Raw genomic sequence first — 21392 nt, 5'->3', positions numbered from 1 at the left:
GACAAGGATGCACACAAATCAAAAATATATTTAGTAAAATCTACAGTATGTAGTTTTTTTCAGTATTGGTAATACCAGTGGGAGCCTGGAGAAGTTGTATATGTTGAATTGATTTTGTTTATTGTATTATTGCCCTTCTCTAATAAAGACAAAAGCATTTCACATTTATTTCCTTTCAACATGTTGTTTTCCACAGGGCATTTATCTCGGTTAATTTCTTCCCTTGTTGTATGTGCTTCCATTGTGTGATATTTTTTTCTGAAGTGTCATAGCTGTGCTGATAACATCCAACTGCGTATTTGATATGTTTTAATGGCAACTAGATAAATCCACTCAATACAAACACATTTAAAAGTTGACATGAGGTTTGCTGTGAGTGTGACTGATTATTTACTATGGATCAGATTTTAAGCCGACTTTACAAGATGTATACATACCCCTTATTTATCTGCTAAATACAAAGGTTATTGGTTGTATCTGACATGGTGTGGATTTATGTAACTTAACATTTGTTATGAAAAGTGTAATTTTTTTTCATATGAATCATAGATATATAGAATATTTCATGGTAATCATACAAAAGTAATGATAAAATCTGATGTCAAATGCAAACTATTCCACTTTGGAGTCATAGAAACACCGTGAGAAACGAGACTCTGAAGCATCAGAAACATTTATTTTACAACAGTACATCAGATACTTCATTTACCCACATGTCTGCCTGACAGACGCACACATCATCAGTCCATGCTAAAAACAGAAATCCTCTACGTCTCTATGTACTGTGCCACTGCGAGTATATACAGCAGGTCGGCCATTTTGGCGCATCAATGCCAAAATTGTTCACATCTAAAATTCTATACATCTCCTTAACATACCAGCTAGTAGTTAATCAATTATTAAAAAGATAAGAAAAATAAAATAAATAAAATAACGCTTCAATATTATCATCATCTGGTCGCTATATTCACACTTACATCAGCTCGTTATTAACGTCATTGTTTTGGTTTTAATAATGAAAGAGTCTCGACTCCACGTTTCTGGATTTCAGGCTTCACGCCGCATTCACTCAGACACCGTTTGGTCAGAAATGAGAAAACAAATTAGTGATTTAACAGTGTGGCATTTCAGTGACAAAAAGCACAAAACTAATCAAGTCGAGAGATATTTGGGTAAAACAGAGCAGATGCAGGTTTCATAAAAACTCATTAAAAAGCCCTAAAAAGAGTACTTTTTCTGAAATCCTTTGTTCAAGATCCAAATCGAAACTTGAACAAAGAATACAAAAATGTGACAAATCAAACTGTGAACTCTGAATGGAGAACATTAAGTTTAAATGTCTGGATCGCATATTGTCTTAACTTTTCTCTGGGACTGGGAGGGTAAATAATTTGATTCTTCTTCTTGGGGCCTCAAACTGAGCTAACATTTTCCTATTAACCTGCAGATTCCCTGAAACCTTTGCACACTGATTGGAAGTCTCAGAGTGGAGGACAGCCGTGAAAGAGACTCAATAAGCTCCTATTGCACTTTCTCATGATATGTATAAATACATAACGAGTGCGTGTTTGATTGAGCAGTCAAAATACAGTGAATTAATCAGCCTGTTTGGTTCAGTGTAGGTGCTTTTTTTTGTTGTTTTTTCTTTTTACAAAAATGAAACTATTGACACAAACGACCACAAAGTTCTTGTACTTTCCTTCTACTGGACTGCTACCGTTGTGTGACAAACAAAGAACTACTAAAAAGGAAAAATAAAGTTTCTGCTAACTAGTGTGATTGCGGTGAAATGCTCTCCAGTTGCTATAATGACTCTACAAATCTGTGGCCACGCGGACAAATAAGACTTTGGATATCAATATCCTCCCTTCGACAACAACATAAATCAGAAAAACAGAAACAATGAAAAGCAAATCTAGAGACAGATAGAGGAAAACAAAACCAAAAAAAAAGTTAATACAGGGAAATCTAAACTTACACTTTACATGACATGTACAGAATTTTTTTTTACCTTCTCACAAACAAAACGAAAACTAAAAACAAACAAAAAGGGACTCAATCAGTGTGTATGTATGTAAATATGTAGGTAAAGTCTACTAATAACACTGGACTGTGCTGTGGCTCCCACAGCTTCAGTGTGAACCAGGGAGCCAAACCCTTAAAATGTGGTAGAAAAAATGATACGAGGTTGAACGTAAAGAAAAAAAAGAATTAACAGAGAAGAGGAGGAGAGAAGAAGCGATGGAAGAGGAGGAGAATTAAAAGCTCATCAGTGAGAAATTGATGCAACTGTTTCAGTGACTAATATGACTAATAGATGAGTAGAGGACTGGTCAGTGATGCAGCTGAGAAGCACAACAGATACAATAAACATTTAGCAGTGTTGCTTCTCTGCTGGCTGGTGATGACTTCCAGCTATTTGTTCAGTCATGATGACGCGAGCCAGAGTCAGAGCGGCACCTGTTTAAAAGCTCCACACTGAGCGGGACTCTTGTAATGTTCATGAGGGCATTGAGGACAAATAAACACCCCCACCCCACCCAGTCCTATCAACTCCTCACTGAACATTCACACAGGATCACTGACCTACTTCCAGCCAGAATAGAGCTGAGAGGGAAGTCTTTCATAGCAAGCTTAATGGAAAATGCCTTTACCAGCAGATAAAAACTTCATGAACAACAAAATCCGGATTTTTTTTTTAACCCTCGAAACCCTAAAACCCATCGGCAGATTTGAAAGCCTATCCAGAGGAATGGCACAGGTTGCGTCATTTGATCAATAACAGCTCCATCCAAACTTTCCAGCGGTATTATACAAAGTAGTATTGACTAGAATAAGAGTTGGTCATGATTCAGCCACTAAAAAAAAATCATCCTGTGGTCTTTGGGCCACATCGATCATTGCTTGATTGCACCACACAGGACGCCTGCTTTGTGTATTTGAACATCTGGCAGCAATATCTTCAACGCATACATACAGAACGCATCATAAAATTTGGGCTACGTCTGGATGGTTTGTGCAAACTGTTGAGAAAAAGCAAAAACTGGACCTTGCAGCTATAACTACAATGGAAAAGTACGCAATATGGCTTTCGAAGTACATCCTTAAGTTTAAGAATTATGCAACAACAAAGCGAAAACACTCTCCTAACATTCCAGTTGTCTCAGGATTGTGCTCATGATCTCACGGAAGAGTGCACAATTAAAGAAATTCAGATTTAAAGCCCCTTTTAGAGAAGTGTAGCCCACTGTTAATCTGACAGCGTCTGAACGTGTTGTCTTCATGCAAAAACAAGCATCCTGGTAACTTTTCTGTCTTGATGGCAGTTTTACTAAGTCTGACCTAGTAATATTTAAATATCAGTTGTAGCACAGCACAAGTCTGAACGGCACCGTATTTTGAGCTTCACATTCATTGCAAACTAAAATGTCCATAAAAATCTAAGTTTACTACAATAAAGAGTGCAACGCAACCATATTAATGAGACTCACCAGTAATGAATGTAATCTGGGTTTTAATGAAACATTAACAAGCGCTAAAGTTCAATTTCTTGCTTCTACCTAATAGAATGCCATCACTTTAACAGACTGATGAAGCAATAATGTTACACATCCCATGTCTGAATAGGGCTTTACCAAATGTAATGAGTGGGAACCAAGTTTTATGCCTCACATGTCAGTGATACAATTTGTTTCACATGAACAAAATATTCAAGTAGTGTTAGTCTTGTTTCATCTGTGGTCACTTAGTTTCCCTCAATTTAGACGCACTTCTCAAACTTGTAAAAAGAAACTTGTTCAAATCAGTTGTGCAGTTTTTTTTCACTTTTGTATTTTAGGACTGTATTTAGTATATCTATCTGCATGATTGGACATGGTCACTACTGTTTGTGTCCCTATTTGCTGTCTGCATTCCTGATATTTTTAAGTGACAGAAAAAAAGTGAGCTTTTACAGTGTACGTTACTGTGAGATCACTCGTCTAATTCTAGTATCCAGACGTAAAACTTAAATTCAGTGCTTGTGTTTTTGGCTTTCTCCTCCAGGTTCTGCCCCTCCTTCTCCCCTCATTCACCTCAATTTGAAAAATAGAAAAAGAGAAACATCTGGGCTGAGCTCATTCTAACTGTCAGAGTGACGGTCAGTAGTTTTTGCAGGGCTGTGCTTTTGTTGTTTCTGCGTGTGGATGGTGAATGACACAGATGAACTGTGATAAAAATGTGAAAGTGTGCAGCATATGCATCAGTCCTGTGATTGTGGTAGAGCCTGTTGTGTGTGTGTGTGATTGTGTGTGTGTGTGTGTGTGTGTGTGTGTGTGTGTGTGTTTTTAGTTGATATTGTCGCTGTGTGGTTAACTGTAGGTGTGAGCTCTGGATGTGTGTTTCTAGTATGTGTCGGTCTTGTAGCTGTGGTGGGCATCAGAGGTGAGCTGGGTGGTTTCTGTGGCCGAAGACGGCTGCATCACGATGGGCTCGCCGTCTGGGGAGAAAACACGCACATTAGTAATCACACAAACAATAATTTACAAGAACAATAAGAAGAGACTGTGTTTATATAAAGCAGAAACTGTACCTGATTTGGCCACTGTCACCTGTGAAGTAGGTTTCTTGTGCAGCAACACACTGCTCCCTGTACTTGTGCCATATTTGCGAAGCTCCCTACAAGTCTTGTTTTGACCACTTGCAAGTGTGCATTCGCAGTTTCACAAAGAAGCTCCAACTTGTGCAGAGAACAACGTTAAAATGCTGTATAACTGACCCAACCTTCATGTGGAGGGATATCACTGATGACGAGAGGAGGGTCTACGGCTTTAACCCAGACAGATCAAATGTGTGGTACAGATGGCGCTTGACATGCTTACAGAACAGAATTTCCAGGAAGCATTCCAAGTGTGGCAGGAGCACTTGGAGTGGAGTATCGCTGCACAACACAAGTACTTCAAAGGGGATGGTGGACAAATTTAAGCCATGTACAGTTTCTGCTTATTGTTGACACAGCTACGGTGGAGTGTATTAAATTCAATGTGAATGGCTTCTATTCTCTGAATTATCTTTATATTCACACACATAATGTCACTGCAGTTCCTCACATGCCCACAGATGTTTTGCACTTTGACCTAACATTGTCCTAACTGACGGACAATTTATCATGAAAATAATAGCTGCATCACCAATATAAGCAGTAGTTAACAAAAGAAAGCTTACAGGCAGGTTATGATGGTGCTGGCTTTAGCCCAGAATAATATGCTCAAGTGTGAAAAGACACACATACTTGTTTACTATTAATATACTTATTCATTGACTTTAAATACCTTCTTCTGAATCTAGATATAAAACTATTAAGGTGTGAGATTTATACATCTTTATTCTATAACTGGAACCTCTCCCTGTCCTCACCTCTTTCATCAGCAGTCATCTGGGCCTCGAGGTCCTCGGGTGAGACATAGAACTCGGGCTCCTGGTCCATGGGCGGCCGAGGTTTACATTTACCGCAGCAACAGTTACAGCAGCAACACAGGCAACAGCAGAAGTAACAACCTGTGGCCAGGCAACAGAAGACGAACAAGGCCTGTGGGACACAGAAGGCAGAGACACTGAGGGAAACTTCACAACTGACCAAGTGGCAAAAGAGACATCTGTCAGAACAGCTGCAAAAGGAAACAACACAGAAAACCAAATCTTAAATGTATGTATCAGTACACATGTTATATGCTGAAGTTAAAAGTATCCACAGAAAGTAACAAGAAAAGCACTCAGACAGCGCAGTACTTCGCCAAGGCGCTCAAGCGTTCCACAGCTGTCCACAAGGCCAAGTCCTGATGAGTCCGCAGCAGTGGATTTGTAGTAGGATCGCAATTGTTGTCATAGTTACAGTGACGCCGTGCTGCTATCTCGCGTTGATACAGAAATCTTTAACAAATCTGTGGATCCAGACTATAAGCCGCATCACTGCCAAAATCTAATCAGGTGGTCCTTGTGTCATTTCTGACCTTCCCTGCTATTGTCACTGAAATACGTTAGTCTGTTTTTGAGTAATGTTGCAAACAGATAAACAGACAAACATACGCTAATCGTCACATAACTCCACTGCGTTCCTTGGTTTGACATTGATCTGAAGTCGATCTGGATCAATCATAAGGAAAAACAGAATAGAACTAGTTCACATATCCGTTGGCTTCACCATCCACCCCAGTCTGCCTATCTTACCTTCGCCCACCAGCTGGACAGAACAAAGTAGGTGTTGACGTTCTCTTCTCCAAACTGTTCTGCCACATAGAGCCCCAGTGAGCCGTATTTGTCATAGATGTTCTTCTTGGTGTCATCGACCAGGATGGAGTGAGCGTTGTTGATTTCCTTAAACCTTTCAGCTGCGTCTGGGTTATCTGGGTTCTTATCTGGGTGGAACTTCAATGCCAGTTTCCTGTGAAAAAGAAGGATGAAAAGGGAATGAAGGTTCACATAACTGAGTGGCTAGTGCTTTAGCAAAGTATTTGCTAGAACATTGTTTCACTTCTGAAATGCATATTTAAAAACAAAAAAATGCATTCAGGCTTTTTCACGAACTGCTGATATCCAACATACCTTAACAATATAGTCAAGACTGTCATGAAGGTTATTCAGAGTAAAATGTTGTATTTTGATGCTTTTAATTAACATAAAAGGTGCATTTTCCCCATTATTTTACTATTTATATTTTACAAAGCAGAATAAAGTGTTTGTCTGGTCCAAAGTGTTAGTTTGGTTGTATGTGATGAGTTAAAGGGGTTTCAGTTAACTGAGAGTGAGTGATGTCAAACTGTTGTTCAAAACATTCCTTTTGTAGAAAACAATACAGTATTAAATAGAAGATAAGAAATGTGTGGAAAAAAACCCTAAAACACAATAACCAAAATGTATCTTATATCATCTTGTCAGCAACATATATCAGCATATTCTAACATAATTTGTTTTAAAATGTGCAAGTTTCTACCCTGATGTCAGTCATAAACTTTGTATAGAAGCTGAGTGAGAAGTTTCAATTTGCAGCTCAGCCTCAACTACATTGTTTGGCACTGAATACAATGATGTATCATTGTGTGAAAAACACATTGTTTGTAGAGGTTGTAAAAATGTAAATAGGCCAAGTCAGATTGCCTTTCTACCTGGCATGCGGTTCATCCAAGATTTTTTCATTTTGGAAAGTCTTTTGCCTTTTTTAAATGATTTATGACATCATAACTGTGTTATTGCAGCATAAAATACATTTCTACAGTGTCTCTACATTGTGGTTCTGCTGTTTCCATAGTGGTGCAAGATCATATACTGCAATAAGTAAAAATGGAACAAGTCGTCCAAAAAATTCTTGGGGTTCAGAGGGTTAAATGAGGTCTTAAATATTGTAGATTACAGATTAACCAATGTGAGAGTGACAAGGAACAAAACAAAACACGATTCATTAAAATATGAACAAGTAGCTGTTTAAATTAACCTCTTTCATAGCACCACTTGACCCATGAACAGAACTGGCTACATGCCTCTGCTCCCTCTAGTGGTTTTAAAAAAAGTATTACCAACAAAGAGTGAATTCCTTTCTGTGGGGCTGTTGCAGGAAATTTATCTGTGTATGTGTACATTCATATGTACCTGTAACACTTCTTGATGTCCTCCGACGTGGCATTCTTGTCGACTCCGAGCACGACATACAGTGATTCTCCTGATGTGGAGAGAGTCCTCTGTCTCTGATGCTCCATGGCCTCTCTCTCTCTCTCTCTCTCTCTGGTTCCTTCTCTCACTTGCTCCCTCACTCACTCAGCGTCTCACCTGTCAGACACAAAGGCAAACAAGAAATGAGGAAGCTCATCAGTTAAACTACAATTCCCAGGTCAAGCCTTTGATCGACCTGTTTGACTTGGCTTCTTGCATATATTCTCTCTTACTGTTGAAATACATGTTTTGTGCTGGGTTAAAATTAAAATGACCAGATAATAAAACCCTTTCAGTTAGAGCTAGGAGTAGTTATTTCAGGTATAAATTAATCTGTCAGCTACACCCAGACTTTAGGCATCATATATAGAATCTCAACACCTTTCAGATTTATTGTTTAATTACTACCTACTGAACATCTCCTTAAGAAATAACATACGGGCAGTTGGGACTGAATTGGATCCATTTTTTTCCAAACATTTCAAGCATTATTCTTTGTGACAAGATAGTGATTTATTTGAGTGTGTTGAAAGTTTGGATGTTTTTTTTTAAAATCCCCCCCCCCCCATTTTATTCAAATATATTTATGTATTAATCATTATTAAATATATGGTGGGCAAAAAAAATATGCAGTTTTTGTAAGTATATATATATATATATATATATATATATATATATATATATATATATATATATAAAAAATACAACAAACTCTTAAACTAAAGAAACTGCAACCAGAAAGTGGTGTTTTCCTTGACATCTGCAACATTTAATTAGTTTTTTAAAAAGTAGTTGTTGATTAGTCAATTCATTGACTGTTTCAACTCTTATTTCAAACATATCCCATATTTCAGTCCCATCCAGTTCCCAAATGTCAAATCAGACCTGTAACCTGTCAGATACTGGATGGCCATGCGGTCCATGAAGTACAACTGAAGTACAACAGGAAGTAAACATGAAGACCAAATGCAACGCTCATTTCACTTTTTGCTAAACTGAATGTAACACTGTCCCTTCACTGCTAAATGCTGACTGACTTCTTTGCTAACTTGGTGTTGTGTGTGTTAAGGGTGGTAGAGGAAGAGAAGGAATAAGTAAATTAAACCAGGGTGACCTAAGTTCACACAGCCGGCCAGGCAGGTATATAAAGGAAAGAGATTTGCAAACAGTGTCCTGAATGAACCTCATGTTGCCAGGAAGTCACCCATCGAGAAGTGACAGTAAACAAGATGGCAATCTTGTAGTGTGAGAGTTATAACTGTAGGGCAGAGCAGTTAAAAATATGTTAATTTACATGAAAGTTGATGTATTTATAAGCAGGATGGTATTGCAGAAGCTACTGTAGTCTCACCTACTGGTTTACCTAACATCTACTGTGGACTAAATCATAATTTCCAAACAGTTTCTACTTATTGCTATGAACCCTAAGCAGTTTCTCGGCATTTTTTCCTCACTTTTGCTCATGTAATTTACTTTCATCAACATCAACACTTACAACATTTTCCAAGTGCCCTATTTAGAGTCAATGGTGACTAATGGTGACGAAAACAATTTCACTGAGGAACAAAAGTTTTAAATCTGACATGCAGAATAATGAATCACTAAAATATGACCATTTTAAGATTTGATTTGTTTAAGTTTGCTGACAGAACAGCACATCAATAAGTAGCAACTCCAAAAATTTGCTTTTGTTTTAACAGATTCTGACATTGACTTTTTATTTTTTTGTTACAGACAACATGCTTTTCAAATCTGTCAGTATGTTTTGGGGTTCACAGGGTTAAAGATCTAATCTGGTGCATTTTCAATGGAACTTCTCATATAAAATCACACATCAACAAACATAGAAAATTACAATACCGTTGAAAGATAGAAGACTTCATGACATGAATGCATGATAAAGCATACTGCCAAAGTTAATTAATTTTATTGTAAAGATCCCCTCTAGGAATTTTTGAAAACATATGAAAATGCTTTGCTCTGAGTAATAATTTGTTTTGGATGTGGTTTTATGGTTCAATTAGTTCAATTATGCATCCTCAAGTCTATAAATATGCAAATATTTTTCACTTGGGAAGTTTAACAGTTGGACAGAAGATGTCTACTGCTTTGCTAACAATCAGTTCTCTTTGTATGTACAATGCAATTTTCCTCATCACGTTTGTTTAGGTTGTCTAATGGACCCAACCTCTTGCAGGTGCATCACTCACACTCAAGATTTTAGGTTACCACAGCAAAAATGTTCCACTTTCAGCAGAAGTATTTGAAAACAGTCTTTGACACTCTGAATATACAACTCTGAGGGTCAAATGGGAGACAGATTTTGAATATATATACAGTATATATGACGTCAGACAATGCCCCACATTTAGAGTTCACCTTGTGTCACACAGTTTACATCTTTCACCATGTCGCTCTGCTAAGTCCGCTATAATTTTACTTCTGGACTAGTACACAGATATGTCGGGGAAAAAAACAACAAAACACTATCATAAATTCCATTTGAAAAACTCAAACACAGATTTGATATATTAAGACATTTCACTCTATTCTTTTCAGAAATGGAACACCAAATCTCTTCCCTCTCCTGAATTATTTCAGCGACTTCAGCTGAAATAAGTGGAAGCTGGCATGTAAAGTAGGGCTGTAGTTTCTAGGTGGACTGGATTATTGGTTGGTTGACATGCGCACATCTGATGAAATGCTCACTGCTTGTACAATTGCCGGTGCTACTTTCATAAGGGCAAAAGTGCCACACCAGCAGCCTTCCAGGTTTAATCCACTTTTGGTGCAACTCACCCAACCTAATGAAGACTGCCAAACCTAACTTCTTTAATGTTTACTGAACATTTCAGGGCTTTGTGGTCAGCTCCAAACCACAAAGCCCTGATCTAAATGTCCTGTAGTTAGTCTGGGATTACATAAAGAGGCAAATTGTCCAAGTTGCTTTAAACAACCTACCTACAAATGTTGAACAAAAGGTGGTCACACCAAATATTCACTTGTATGAAGCCAACTGATGAGAAAGTATTTTTGAAAGAATTCTCACTTTAATTGTAGCCTCCAGAGCACATCAAAACCACCTTGCCAGTCAAAGTTATCCAATCTTTGGACTTGCCCCACTTAATAGAGACTGCTTGGTCTAACTTATTAACATCTCGTGAATGTTTTTTGCTGCCAGCTCCAAACTATGTGACATCATGTCAAAGAAGTTGTCAGTGTGGTTTCTTAACTTTGGCGAAACTTGCCTATGTTTTATTCTTCAATAGTTTTTGTGTTGTGATCACCAGTTAATATACTTCTATATTAAGCTGCAAATGCTAGGCTTTTGTGCCGATTTAGAATTCATTTAGGCTAATTAGGTTTATATTTATTTTTGTACTACATTTCCTAAAAGTTTGCACTGTCTTTGCTGATATAACACTGCAAATTCCTCCACCATGATTAATAAAGGCTTATCTTATCGTGTCTTAAAAAGGCTAGTGGCTAGAGTGCAGCCATGAGAAGAGGCTGGTTAACCAGTAGTCATATAAAAGCTTAATAAATTTCATTCATTGTGTTCCTTTAATTCAACCGTTTGCTCAAGGTTCAGTGCAGTCAGTAACTTATTACCTCGACCAAAGAGAATTCTCATTGTCATTTATTACCTGGTGGCATTTTTTTACTGTCCACAGGAGTATAGTTTACACAGTGTGGTAAACTGCTAACTTCCTAATCCAAGCTACTGTAGATCAGTGACTCTGTATAAGGAAAAGTACAGCAGACTTCATGGTATGTTACTTCAACCAGATCACAGAGAACACAACACACCCTCTGGTAACAGTAAAGCCAGTTGTCCAAAAAAAGACAGGCAAAGGCAAAAACTGAGTTGACTGTTGAATGTTTTTAGATTGGGGGAATGGATGTCAACCTAAAGTTATGTATTTATGAATTCAGCCCTGAATTAAATCCACTTCCTGACCTTTAGAGCAAGGAGTAAGTGAGCTATAACCCTGACAGGCAGCAGGTGTACAGAGGTCAGCAGGCTTAAAGACCACGGTAAGCCAATTCAGCTACACAGACAGACTGGACCAGACTGCAGGACTTAAATTAACAGGCAAATAAGCTGCACACTGTTTACACGCTGTTCCTGTACCTTTCTGGTGAGCAGTTATCTCATTATGATTCATAGACTGAATAGTATACCAAGAATATACAGCCGTTCCCATCACACACGTGTATAAGTAAGATTCACACATGTAATAAAATACAATTTGTGTTGCTATGGCAATTATCAAAAAGCTTTAGAGCATCGTGGTTAAAATTCATTGTTTGATTTCAGTCAGGGATCTCTGTTTTGCATGTCCTTACCCTTTTACTTGCTCTGTTGTCTGAATAAACGCAGCAACTAATGACTGTATTTACTGGTAATCAATCTGTCAATCATTTTAGAAATTAATTATATAATTTGATTATCTGTTTAGTCAACAAAATGTTAGATTTTAAGAATCTGCAAATAGAGAATTCACTTGTTTACCTAAAAAAATAATTGAAACCTATTATCCGATAATAAAAGCAGCTGACGGTTCATTTATTTGTCTTTATCGGTCTCTGAAGTAATCACCTTCAGCCTTGGTTTTGGCCTCTGAGCTTAATTCACTGAAAACGTACAACAGTGATAAATACAAATTTTAAGCTTCATAAAATCCCATCAGAAACTCATTGTAGACTATCTATGAGTTTTGTGTTGGAGATACGAAAAAAATAACAGATTTCAATGATGCAAAACAAAACAAAACAATATCAACAAACACTATTGTCAATATGTGACCAAGATATACATTGAGCCAGATTTGGTGTTTTAGTTGTGTAATCTTCCACTTGTCAGTTAACAACACTGATACTCCAAATGGTCAAATTAGTGGATAATCCTAGCTCTTTGTATTGCTCAGACTGGAAAGATGTTTTTCCAATTGTGTATTTAACTGGGGCAGGGAGGGGGAGGAGGTTAAATTTAGCAGACTGTCACTGGCTAGTTACCTAAATATACAGGGCTAATCTTGAAGAGAATGAGGAAAAAGGCACAATGTGGATTAAGACAGACTATGTGGAGCACCCACCACAAATAAGTACACCTCACACAAAAAGCTACTGATAAACTTCACCAATGTAGCGGAATATAAACTACAAAAGGCATAAATGACTACAAGTGAGTTATACATAAAAATCTGTGAAGTCCTATAGGGCACCAGATGGCTGCTATTGCAATGGTAACCCTACAATGCCCTGACATGTCTGACAACACATCGATTTAACACCTCCCTAAACTCCGCCTGCTCCTGTGCCTCGGATTAACCAGTCGCAGCACAGATTCAACCCCACCTGACTGGGATTAACCAATGAGGGCGATTCATCAGTACTCCAGGGATTATCAACATACTGAGAGACTGTGTTAGGATGTGTGTGCGTATACAGTAAAAAAAGTGTGTGTCGAATAATCACATCCAGCCACGACAGTTTAAATCCTAAACTAAAGGACGCTGCCTACCTGAGCCAATGAGATTTTGCCTTGGTGAATGAGCTGGAAGTCAAATAGGCCATTCACAGGAACAAACAGACTGGAAGGAATTAACACGCAGTATAATGAGGGTGAGAGCATATGGTGTGTGTCTCAAAGTGGGAGTGTCACACTCTATATGTGCTTTCACACCTGTGTCTCACATTTATTTATTTACTGTTTGCTGAATTTAATATAGCAAAAGAATTTCACTGAGCATGTAACGCTCCAGCTCGCCCTATTTCACATCCGACGGTCACTGCTGTTAGTCATCTAAATTATATCCAGTTTTCTCTACTGACTGATAAATATTTAGTTCATTAGAAAATATTTTAAAAAATTTCTCCACAATTTAAGTGATTTCAAATAATTTCTAGGTTAGTCTAACCAACAGCGCCCACACAGAGACATTAAATTCATTCTAATATTAAGTATAGCTTTCCTGCTATACTGCAATCCCAAATTCTAATAATAGTTTAAAGAAAACACTTTAAGATAATGTTCAATAAACATTTATCATTTAAATGAGTTATATAAAACATATTGTTTTAACTGCAACTTTCAGAGGATGTTTAGAGGATGTTGTCAAAGCCATAGATTATATGACATGATAGCAAAAAGAAGATCATGCTCAAACCAGCAATCAAAAAAAGTTTTCAAGATGTAATCGAGGCCTCCAATGACTGAGCCATTTTTTTATTTTTTATTTTTTTCTATAAAACGTTATACTGGCAAAGGTTGAACATTTCTGGGCACCCCAGTAGCTCAACTGGTTGAGCGGGCAACCCACAAACAGGGGTTGTATTCTCCGACACAGCGGTCATGGGTTCAAATCCAACCCATGGCCATTTGCATGTCATTCCCCAACTGTTCTACCCATGTTCCTGTCTCTCTCTCCACTGTCCTTTACACTAAAGGCCATAAAAAAGGTAGAACATTTTGGCTGCAATATCCAGAGGATGTTTGGGGGTGTTCTTGAGGTAGCAACAATTGAGCATGTTCTTCCATCAAACACTGTCACAATGTTGCACAAATAATGCTGATTTGTAAGCAGTCTCACTTCGCTTGAAGTGCCTAGAACATGAATCAAAAACCCATGCCAAAGAAAGTTTGTGAAAGTTCAAATGGTAGGAAACACAAGCAATATGAGGTCTCAAAATAAAAAACTAATCTACTAGGGCAGTAGCATCTAGGTACACTGGTTGGTTAGTTGGTCAATAGGCTCTCATCCAACATGCAATCAACAGCGTTACTTGCACAAGAAGGAAAGAGATAGGTTAACAGTCTTCAAGGATTAATCCATTATTTTTGGCAGTTGGGGAATAGACTACCCATGAACACCCCTGCATTTTCTTAAGTTTGAACTTGCCCAACCTAACAAAGATTCGTTGGCGCTAACTTATTTGAGTTTGAAGGAACATTTACTTGGCTTAAGTTGGCTTCAAACTACTGAAACCAGGTGAAAGAAGTCGTCGGTGTGACTGCATTTCGTTAAAGCGGATGGACAAAGAATGGAGTGCAGACAGCAGTTTGTGTATCACAACTCAATAACAAACATGGCAGATCATCTAAAGACAGCAGGCTAACTTGTCTGTGTTACATTCCTTAATAGTTGTTGTGCTGGGATCGCAAACTGACATAGTTCTGTTTTCAGAAATCACATGAACATAGGCAGGTGCACGCTGGTCTGCTCCAAGTCTGTGGCTATCATTTCAGTGTAAAATAAACGGGTTTAAATAAATCAATATGCTGCACAAACTAACTTTTTATTCTTATTCTTTAGTAATTCAGGCTAATAAAGCTAGCAGAAAGAGTGCCATTATTCACAGTGTACCATTTACTTCATCTAGAGACAATTTACCTTTCCTCTGCAACTAATCGATTGGTTGAAGAGTAGGTGGGATTTTAGCCAATTTTCTTTGGTTTACCGCATCCCTACAATCCACCGTCCAAAATACCTGTCATATAAAGAATGACACCCTCAGAACAAAATTTAAAAAAAAAAATCAATACACCCTAGAAACGATGATCCTGCATTCAATCCATATTTGTGTGATTTAGAAGTCCTCACAATTTAAAGCAGGAACATGTTAAGAACATCTTCTGTGGAATAAACTGCATCAGCCATGTGTTTGTAAATTCAGCTCAGAACACCAGGATTTACCGCATGTCTTTGGAATAAACAAAAACATAATGACATAAGAGTATCAAGCTAATCTTAACTTTGTTCTGTGCTGCTTTCCAAAGTTGTGCAACTGTGAAATGTTAACATCTTCTTCATAACAAACAAAACCTAATCAAACTCCCTGTTAAAATCTGAACAGTTGCCAAACACCCCGCTTTCTGTATACTCACTGTTACTTGATGTCTGCTTGATGAATAGTGCTAAATACAACAATGTGAGGAAGAAGCCTGTGTGTTTATAACTCCTGTGCGTGCATCAAGGCTCTCACCACTTCAGAAACTTGAAAGCAAAGGAAAAAAACATCATGACAGCAGCACAAGAGCAAGTTAAACGGAAACACTTGTTCAACATTATGCAGCAAATTATGTACTATTATTAAGCAACTGTAGAATGGAAGTAAGAACTGCTGCTTGAAGATTTATAAAAGTTAAGGAAATGACACAGCATACACTACGGAAAGAAGCTGGTTGCTACATCTTGTTTTAAAAACATATTTCTTTGGTGAAGAACAGGTTTGAATCTCATAAGGAAAACAAACCAAAATGCATGACTTTTATTTTAATAACATAAAGTTTAAAATTTAAATTGACTTAAGACATGAAATGCCAACAAATAAACGACATGAGGTGAAATTACATCCTTCATGCAAACTAGGAACTTCACAGTGCATCCAGACTGCTTATTTAGGCAGAGAACTGTTTTTTTTGGAGAAGTTGGAGTTTTGAACCTTGCGTAAGACATAAACAGAAAGTGAAGAAGATGATGTGGCTGATTTACTTCCCTCTACTGGGACTCAAAAAAACAGATTCATTGTGAGTTCACTTCATCAGTCTGGTGAATATGACAACTTTGGTGTGTGTAAAAGTCAAGTTAATGCTTTTGTGTAAAAAAATAACCAAGTGAGAAACTATTTTTGTATTATCACACTGTCTTTAGTATTTTATTTTTAAAATCCCTCTCTGCCCCAGTCTGCAAAACATAAATGAATTTTTATAGGCTGTTAACCTTCAATTGCATATGTTTTTGCAGGTACTACCACTCCACATTCCACACACACCAACATGACAAGAAAGACAAAAGATATTTTGTCACTGATGGTTCAAGTCTATCTATCTGCTTTGTGGTGATAACAGGATAGTTTGAATGTCTTCACTTCAAAGTTATCATGTGTCACTTTCTGTGTGACAATGTGAAGACGTTATGTCTCAGGATTATATTGAAAAGTCAAGAGGAGTAAAAATATCTCACTCTGGTGTAAATGTCATGAGTCTTGTCAGGGCTTCAGACTGTGACCAAAATGGTTGCATCTGCGACCTTCTCATGAGAGTGTGCCATCTTCTCACGAAATGCAGAGCGCACCTATATGCGTTGTTCATTCCACTCATAGAAAAGAGTGCATATTAAAAAAAATCACTCGGTTTCATCTGGGACAAATCTGACATTAGAAAGCCCTTGTTTACTCTTTTCAAGGTCACTTCTCATCACACACCTGTCTGAGCACCACAGCTACCAAGCAGTCTGCAATGTGGCGCTATTAGGAAACTTTGGTTTGTAGTGTCTATCAATAAGAAAATGTTCAGCAAGTGCTGTGTTTTGCCTGTGACAAGGTGGGAGATGCAAAAAAAATGCAAAAGTTGGTCTCACTGGTGCTACCAGTCAAAGTTAGTCTGGAGCCTTGCTTATGTTGGCATAACATATACTGTAATAATTCTGTATTAAATATTTAATCAGAACTACAGTTATCAAAAACTGTGTCATGATTCAGCTACCCAAATGTTTGATCAACATAATGCCCACTCTTGCTGCAGTGTACTTAAGGTAAACAAGCAAAACCTGTCAAGTTCCACTCTTGAAATAGGAGCACAATTCCTAACTTTGTGTGGTATTTATCCTCTGTTGATCCAACGAAGGTTCACTGATCACCTAAGCTCTGAGCAAAGCTCAATATTATCCAGTACAACCTGGTCTTTAACACAGTCACTGTAAATGTGCACGGTGGGAAATAAAGTCGAAATGGATGACACTACCAAAAAAAAAACAAAAACAAAAGCAAACAAAAAAAAAAGACAAAATTGAGATTATAGAATACAAGATTAGAACTTTGGTTAAAAGAATTGCCAGGCTCACGTAAGCCACGACAGTAAGGTAGCATGCACAAAAATTTTGAAATGGGATTCACTTGTTGTTAATAGTATCAACTACAGCTGTGCCTTTCTTGATTGTGTACGTGTTAAAAAGGAGATGTAGCATCTACCGCTTTAGGGGTGGGCAAGGAGGCCAAAATAAAACCAACAAAAAAAAAAAAAAATCACATAAAGATCTTATGGGGTAAAAAAAAAACTAGGTTTAGTTGAACTCATGTAATCACATTGTTAGTTGGACATATGGTTGTCTGGACAAAAAGCCTGTCAATTAAACTCTAGGCTAAAAGCCCAACTTACAAACCTCTGCATCCTGTTTTGTTTATCTGCAAACTTCTTACTCAAAATAATGATTCACAAAAAAAACTAAATAAAAAAAACACAAAGAGAAACTATGCTAGGAGAATCTCCATCACCCACACATCTATAATTTGTCATTCATAGAGTAGTAACTGTCTACTAGTAGTCGCCAGCAGACTTTAGAAGCATTTTTTTCCGACAAACTTCCATTCGCCAGTGCCCAAACACAGTGGGCAATAATCCTGCAGTATGTTCACCCTACTGGGTCCAGAACACCTTGAGAATAATCTCATGGCGCTGCAGTCCAATGCGTAACCAGCTGTGCTATCCTGCTAAAAAATACAAAGCCAAAGCTAGTTTTTTGAAAACAACCACCTCAACCCCATATGTATTTCTGAGTTTGATATGATGTACATTGTGACTGTATACATGTAGCAAACCTTCGAGTATCTAATGCAGCATGAATACAACAACGTGTGCATCTGCTGTTCAACATCAAAGTACACATCAGTCAGCGCATGGGGATAACTGAAACCATGAACAGACCTGATGAGCAGCCCTCCTGCTGACTTGTCTACACATCCAGAGTGGCATATTGTTGCACATACTCAAAGTATCTGAAAATATATATTTTTTTCATCATAGATGTGTGGACTGCATAAACAGTGTCTAGGTGAATGATGGTTGATATAATACCTGCTGCCATTAGTTGACATAATCAATGACGTTGGCCCCTTTTTGAGCATCACCATCTTTTTCTAAAATGCTTCAATTCAACATAACTAGGGATGTCCGATATTGGCTTTTTTGCCAAAAACCGATACTGTACAACTCTCAATTTCTGATTCCGATATCAACCAATACCGATACCGATATATGTGGACTTGGACATAATTCCAAACTACAGACACATTGTTAGTCAGGTGCAGCAAGCTGGTTACTGCAGCCACACTTGCAGGGCTTAAAGTGAAAAATAACCCAAAATCTGAACTTTTTTGCTTTTGGGTGGGGGTCGGGGTACAGTCTAGCTAACTAATAAGACATGAAGATATCTGCATTCAGAAACTCAGAATGCAGATTATAGTAATACTAAAAAGGGCAGTAAGTGATGGTAGGTACTCCATCTGACTACAACATGGTCCAAATAGATTATTTAGCAACTAATCAGTAAAAGACATGGAAAAGGACATTGATTCACCTTTTAACAATGTGTGCACTATTTATTCTGAAATACAACTATGTAAACAGCTACACTGCAAAAAATAAAAATAAATAAAAATATAGGTTGCAACAGCAAAGTATATTTCAGTTCAAATAATAACAAAAAACATTAAAGTGCTATAAGAACTGGTAACTTAAATAATCAGACATAAATAAGAAAACAGAAAATAAACAAGTACAGTTTACTACAGACAACTACAGTTCGATTTAAATTTTTTTTTTACTGTGCTACAAGAACTGGTAAGCTATCTATTTCTTCTTTCTTTCTGACATCCTTTACTTCGTCCATAAGTGTTGAGGCAATGTTCACTTTTCTGTTTTCCAGATGCTGACTTACTGTGGAAGCATCATCATAAAAAAACACGAACAAGCACATGAAGAATAATGTCCATGCTCTGGCTAGTGGCTCGTCAATATCCAATGAAAACACACATTTTTTTGAGCTTACATACAGTTAGCTAAAACACTTAAACTCTAATAGACTGTTTTGGAGAAAAATTAATCATTTATACCAATTCATAGTAAAATAATCATAAGTAGGTCTTAATATTACCTAAACCCAGGTCATATCCCTTGAACTTGAAAAGCAGTAAAATAAACTTTGTACGTGAGAGTTCCTTGTGGAGGACAAACAACAAAGAAAAGAATGTTAGTAGAATGTTAATTCTTAAAAACAAGAAGTGTGGAGGTGAAATCGCCCTTTAATCTACTTTTAAGTTCAAAGCCTGTGAACACAACACTTTCACAGACTGCTGAGATGATACATATTATAAAATGTTGTTTCCCTCATTGCTGCCTGCAGGGAAGTCATGGATCATTAGCGAGATTTATTGACTATATGAGCCACCAGATGCTTTCTGTCCATTGTGCCACAATGAAATGCATCAACTTTAAATAAATACAAATCATGCAGGGAGGACATCTCTTTAGCTGATGCCTGCACATACAACTATTTTAATACTTTCATGATGCTATATTTTAAATACAAAACACAAATGACACAGACCTCGGTTCTGACTGCAACTCGACACTGTACACAATGGAGTCATTGAAATCATTGCCTGTAGACCCTCAGCACCGACTTACGGACATTACTCACACTGTCACATATAAACACAAGCAGATTCAAGATCCAAAATGCAAGCTGCTTTCAGTGCAGTGAACATCCATCTGAAACACACAACACAGCTCTTCAAACACTGCATGTAGACACGCACATGAAAAGCCTCTTTCAGTTTATCAAAGAGCTGTAACGCAATCAACAGGCCACATGTTCAAGCTGACACTGTTTGTTTCCTCTACCAGCTACTTTGGTGAGTAAACAACAGGCTATTTTTTTCTCAAAATGTGTGAGGACACACTACAAATGAAAGCTCTGGGCAAGCTACCGGCAGCAGGGTGATGCTGTTTATGCTGCAAATAGGACCTGGCAGAACCTAAGGGAGACATAATGTTTACTCTGAGTTAGCTTCAAACTAAATAACAGAAGGTCATAGAAGTGTGGTTGCATTTTATTCAAACAGATGACCAAAAAGATTTCAGTCATCCAAGATTTTCTTTTGTAGACTATAAGTGTAGAAATAATGACTATTTGTCACCCTTTTTCCATGTTTATTAGTTAAGTTCTTCACCTTCCTTTCCTTAGAATGTATAAAAATGCAGATTGTGTCATTTTACACATTTCCCTGAAACCCTCTCTCACATCTTACACTTCTTCTTTGTCACTGTGAATGTCACATCCCTGCTTCTCCCTTCCTAAGTATCATGTCACTATCTCCTACCAAGACTTTCATGATAGAGGAATGGGTGACGGATGGGTCGGCAGAGAAATCCTCCATTAGATTCTGGTTGTGCGTGAATGAAGAGTAAGTACTGTCTAAGTGATATGTGTGATGTTGCGCCTAGTTAATGTTATTGTCTTGCTTATTTTTTGTATTTATTCTTTGGTTTGAATTGTTATGACACTGTGTACTTTGTAAAGTCAGGCATGTAATGGGAAGTTGTTTATTTTCGCTGTCTGACATTATCAGTGTTAAGTTGCTGCTGCGCTGTGCGCAGCTAGCGGTACTTCTAGTCACAAAATAAGAGCATGTCCATGTTTATATATTAAGAGTGTCTTATTTTGAAATGTCAAACAGGAAGTTCTCTGTTAATATATGTTGAATAGCACCAATATGTGTAATTGATGGTGTTTATGAATAAGTTCATGATTCCCGATCATTTGTTTGCATTTCTGTTCCTATTGCTTGTATTACTGGAGTGAGATTATGTATTTACATTGAAGTTATTAAGATATGTTTATCATTTCATTTCCTTGTAGAAAACCACA

At 37.5% G+C, this 21392-nt stretch overlaps 1 protein-coding gene across 1 annotated transcript in view; it reads right to left on the bottom strand.

Moving 5' to 3' along the window:
- Window positions 1–655: 655 nt before the first annotated feature.
- Window positions 656–21392, bottom strand: part of LOC111570248 (dnaJ homolog subfamily C member 5-like) — a 28113-nt gene continuing 7376 nt past the window's right edge. Inside the window, exons 2-5 of the mRNA XM_023272896.3 lie at window positions 7621–7797; window positions 6205–6418; window positions 5395–5566; window positions 656–4477 (exon numbers count right to left, since the gene is read on the bottom strand). Coding sequence (XP_023128664.1) covers window positions 4383–4477; window positions 5395–5566; window positions 6205–6418; window positions 7621–7727 — 588 coding nt within the window. The 5' untranslated portion in view covers window positions 7728–7797 and the 3' untranslated portion in view covers window positions 656–4382. The remainder of the gene's footprint in view (window positions 4478–5394; window positions 5567–6204; window positions 6419–7620; window positions 7798–21392) is intronic.

The sequence above is a fragment of the Amphiprion ocellaris genome, chromosome 8 (genome assembly GCF_022539595.1).
Source record: "Amphiprion ocellaris isolate individual 3 ecotype Okinawa chromosome 8, ASM2253959v1, whole genome shotgun sequence".
In the NCBI taxonomy this organism is placed as follows: domain Eukaryota; kingdom Metazoa; phylum Chordata; class Actinopteri; family Pomacentridae; genus Amphiprion; species Amphiprion ocellaris.
This window is presented reverse-complemented; position numbering and strand designations above follow the sequence as displayed.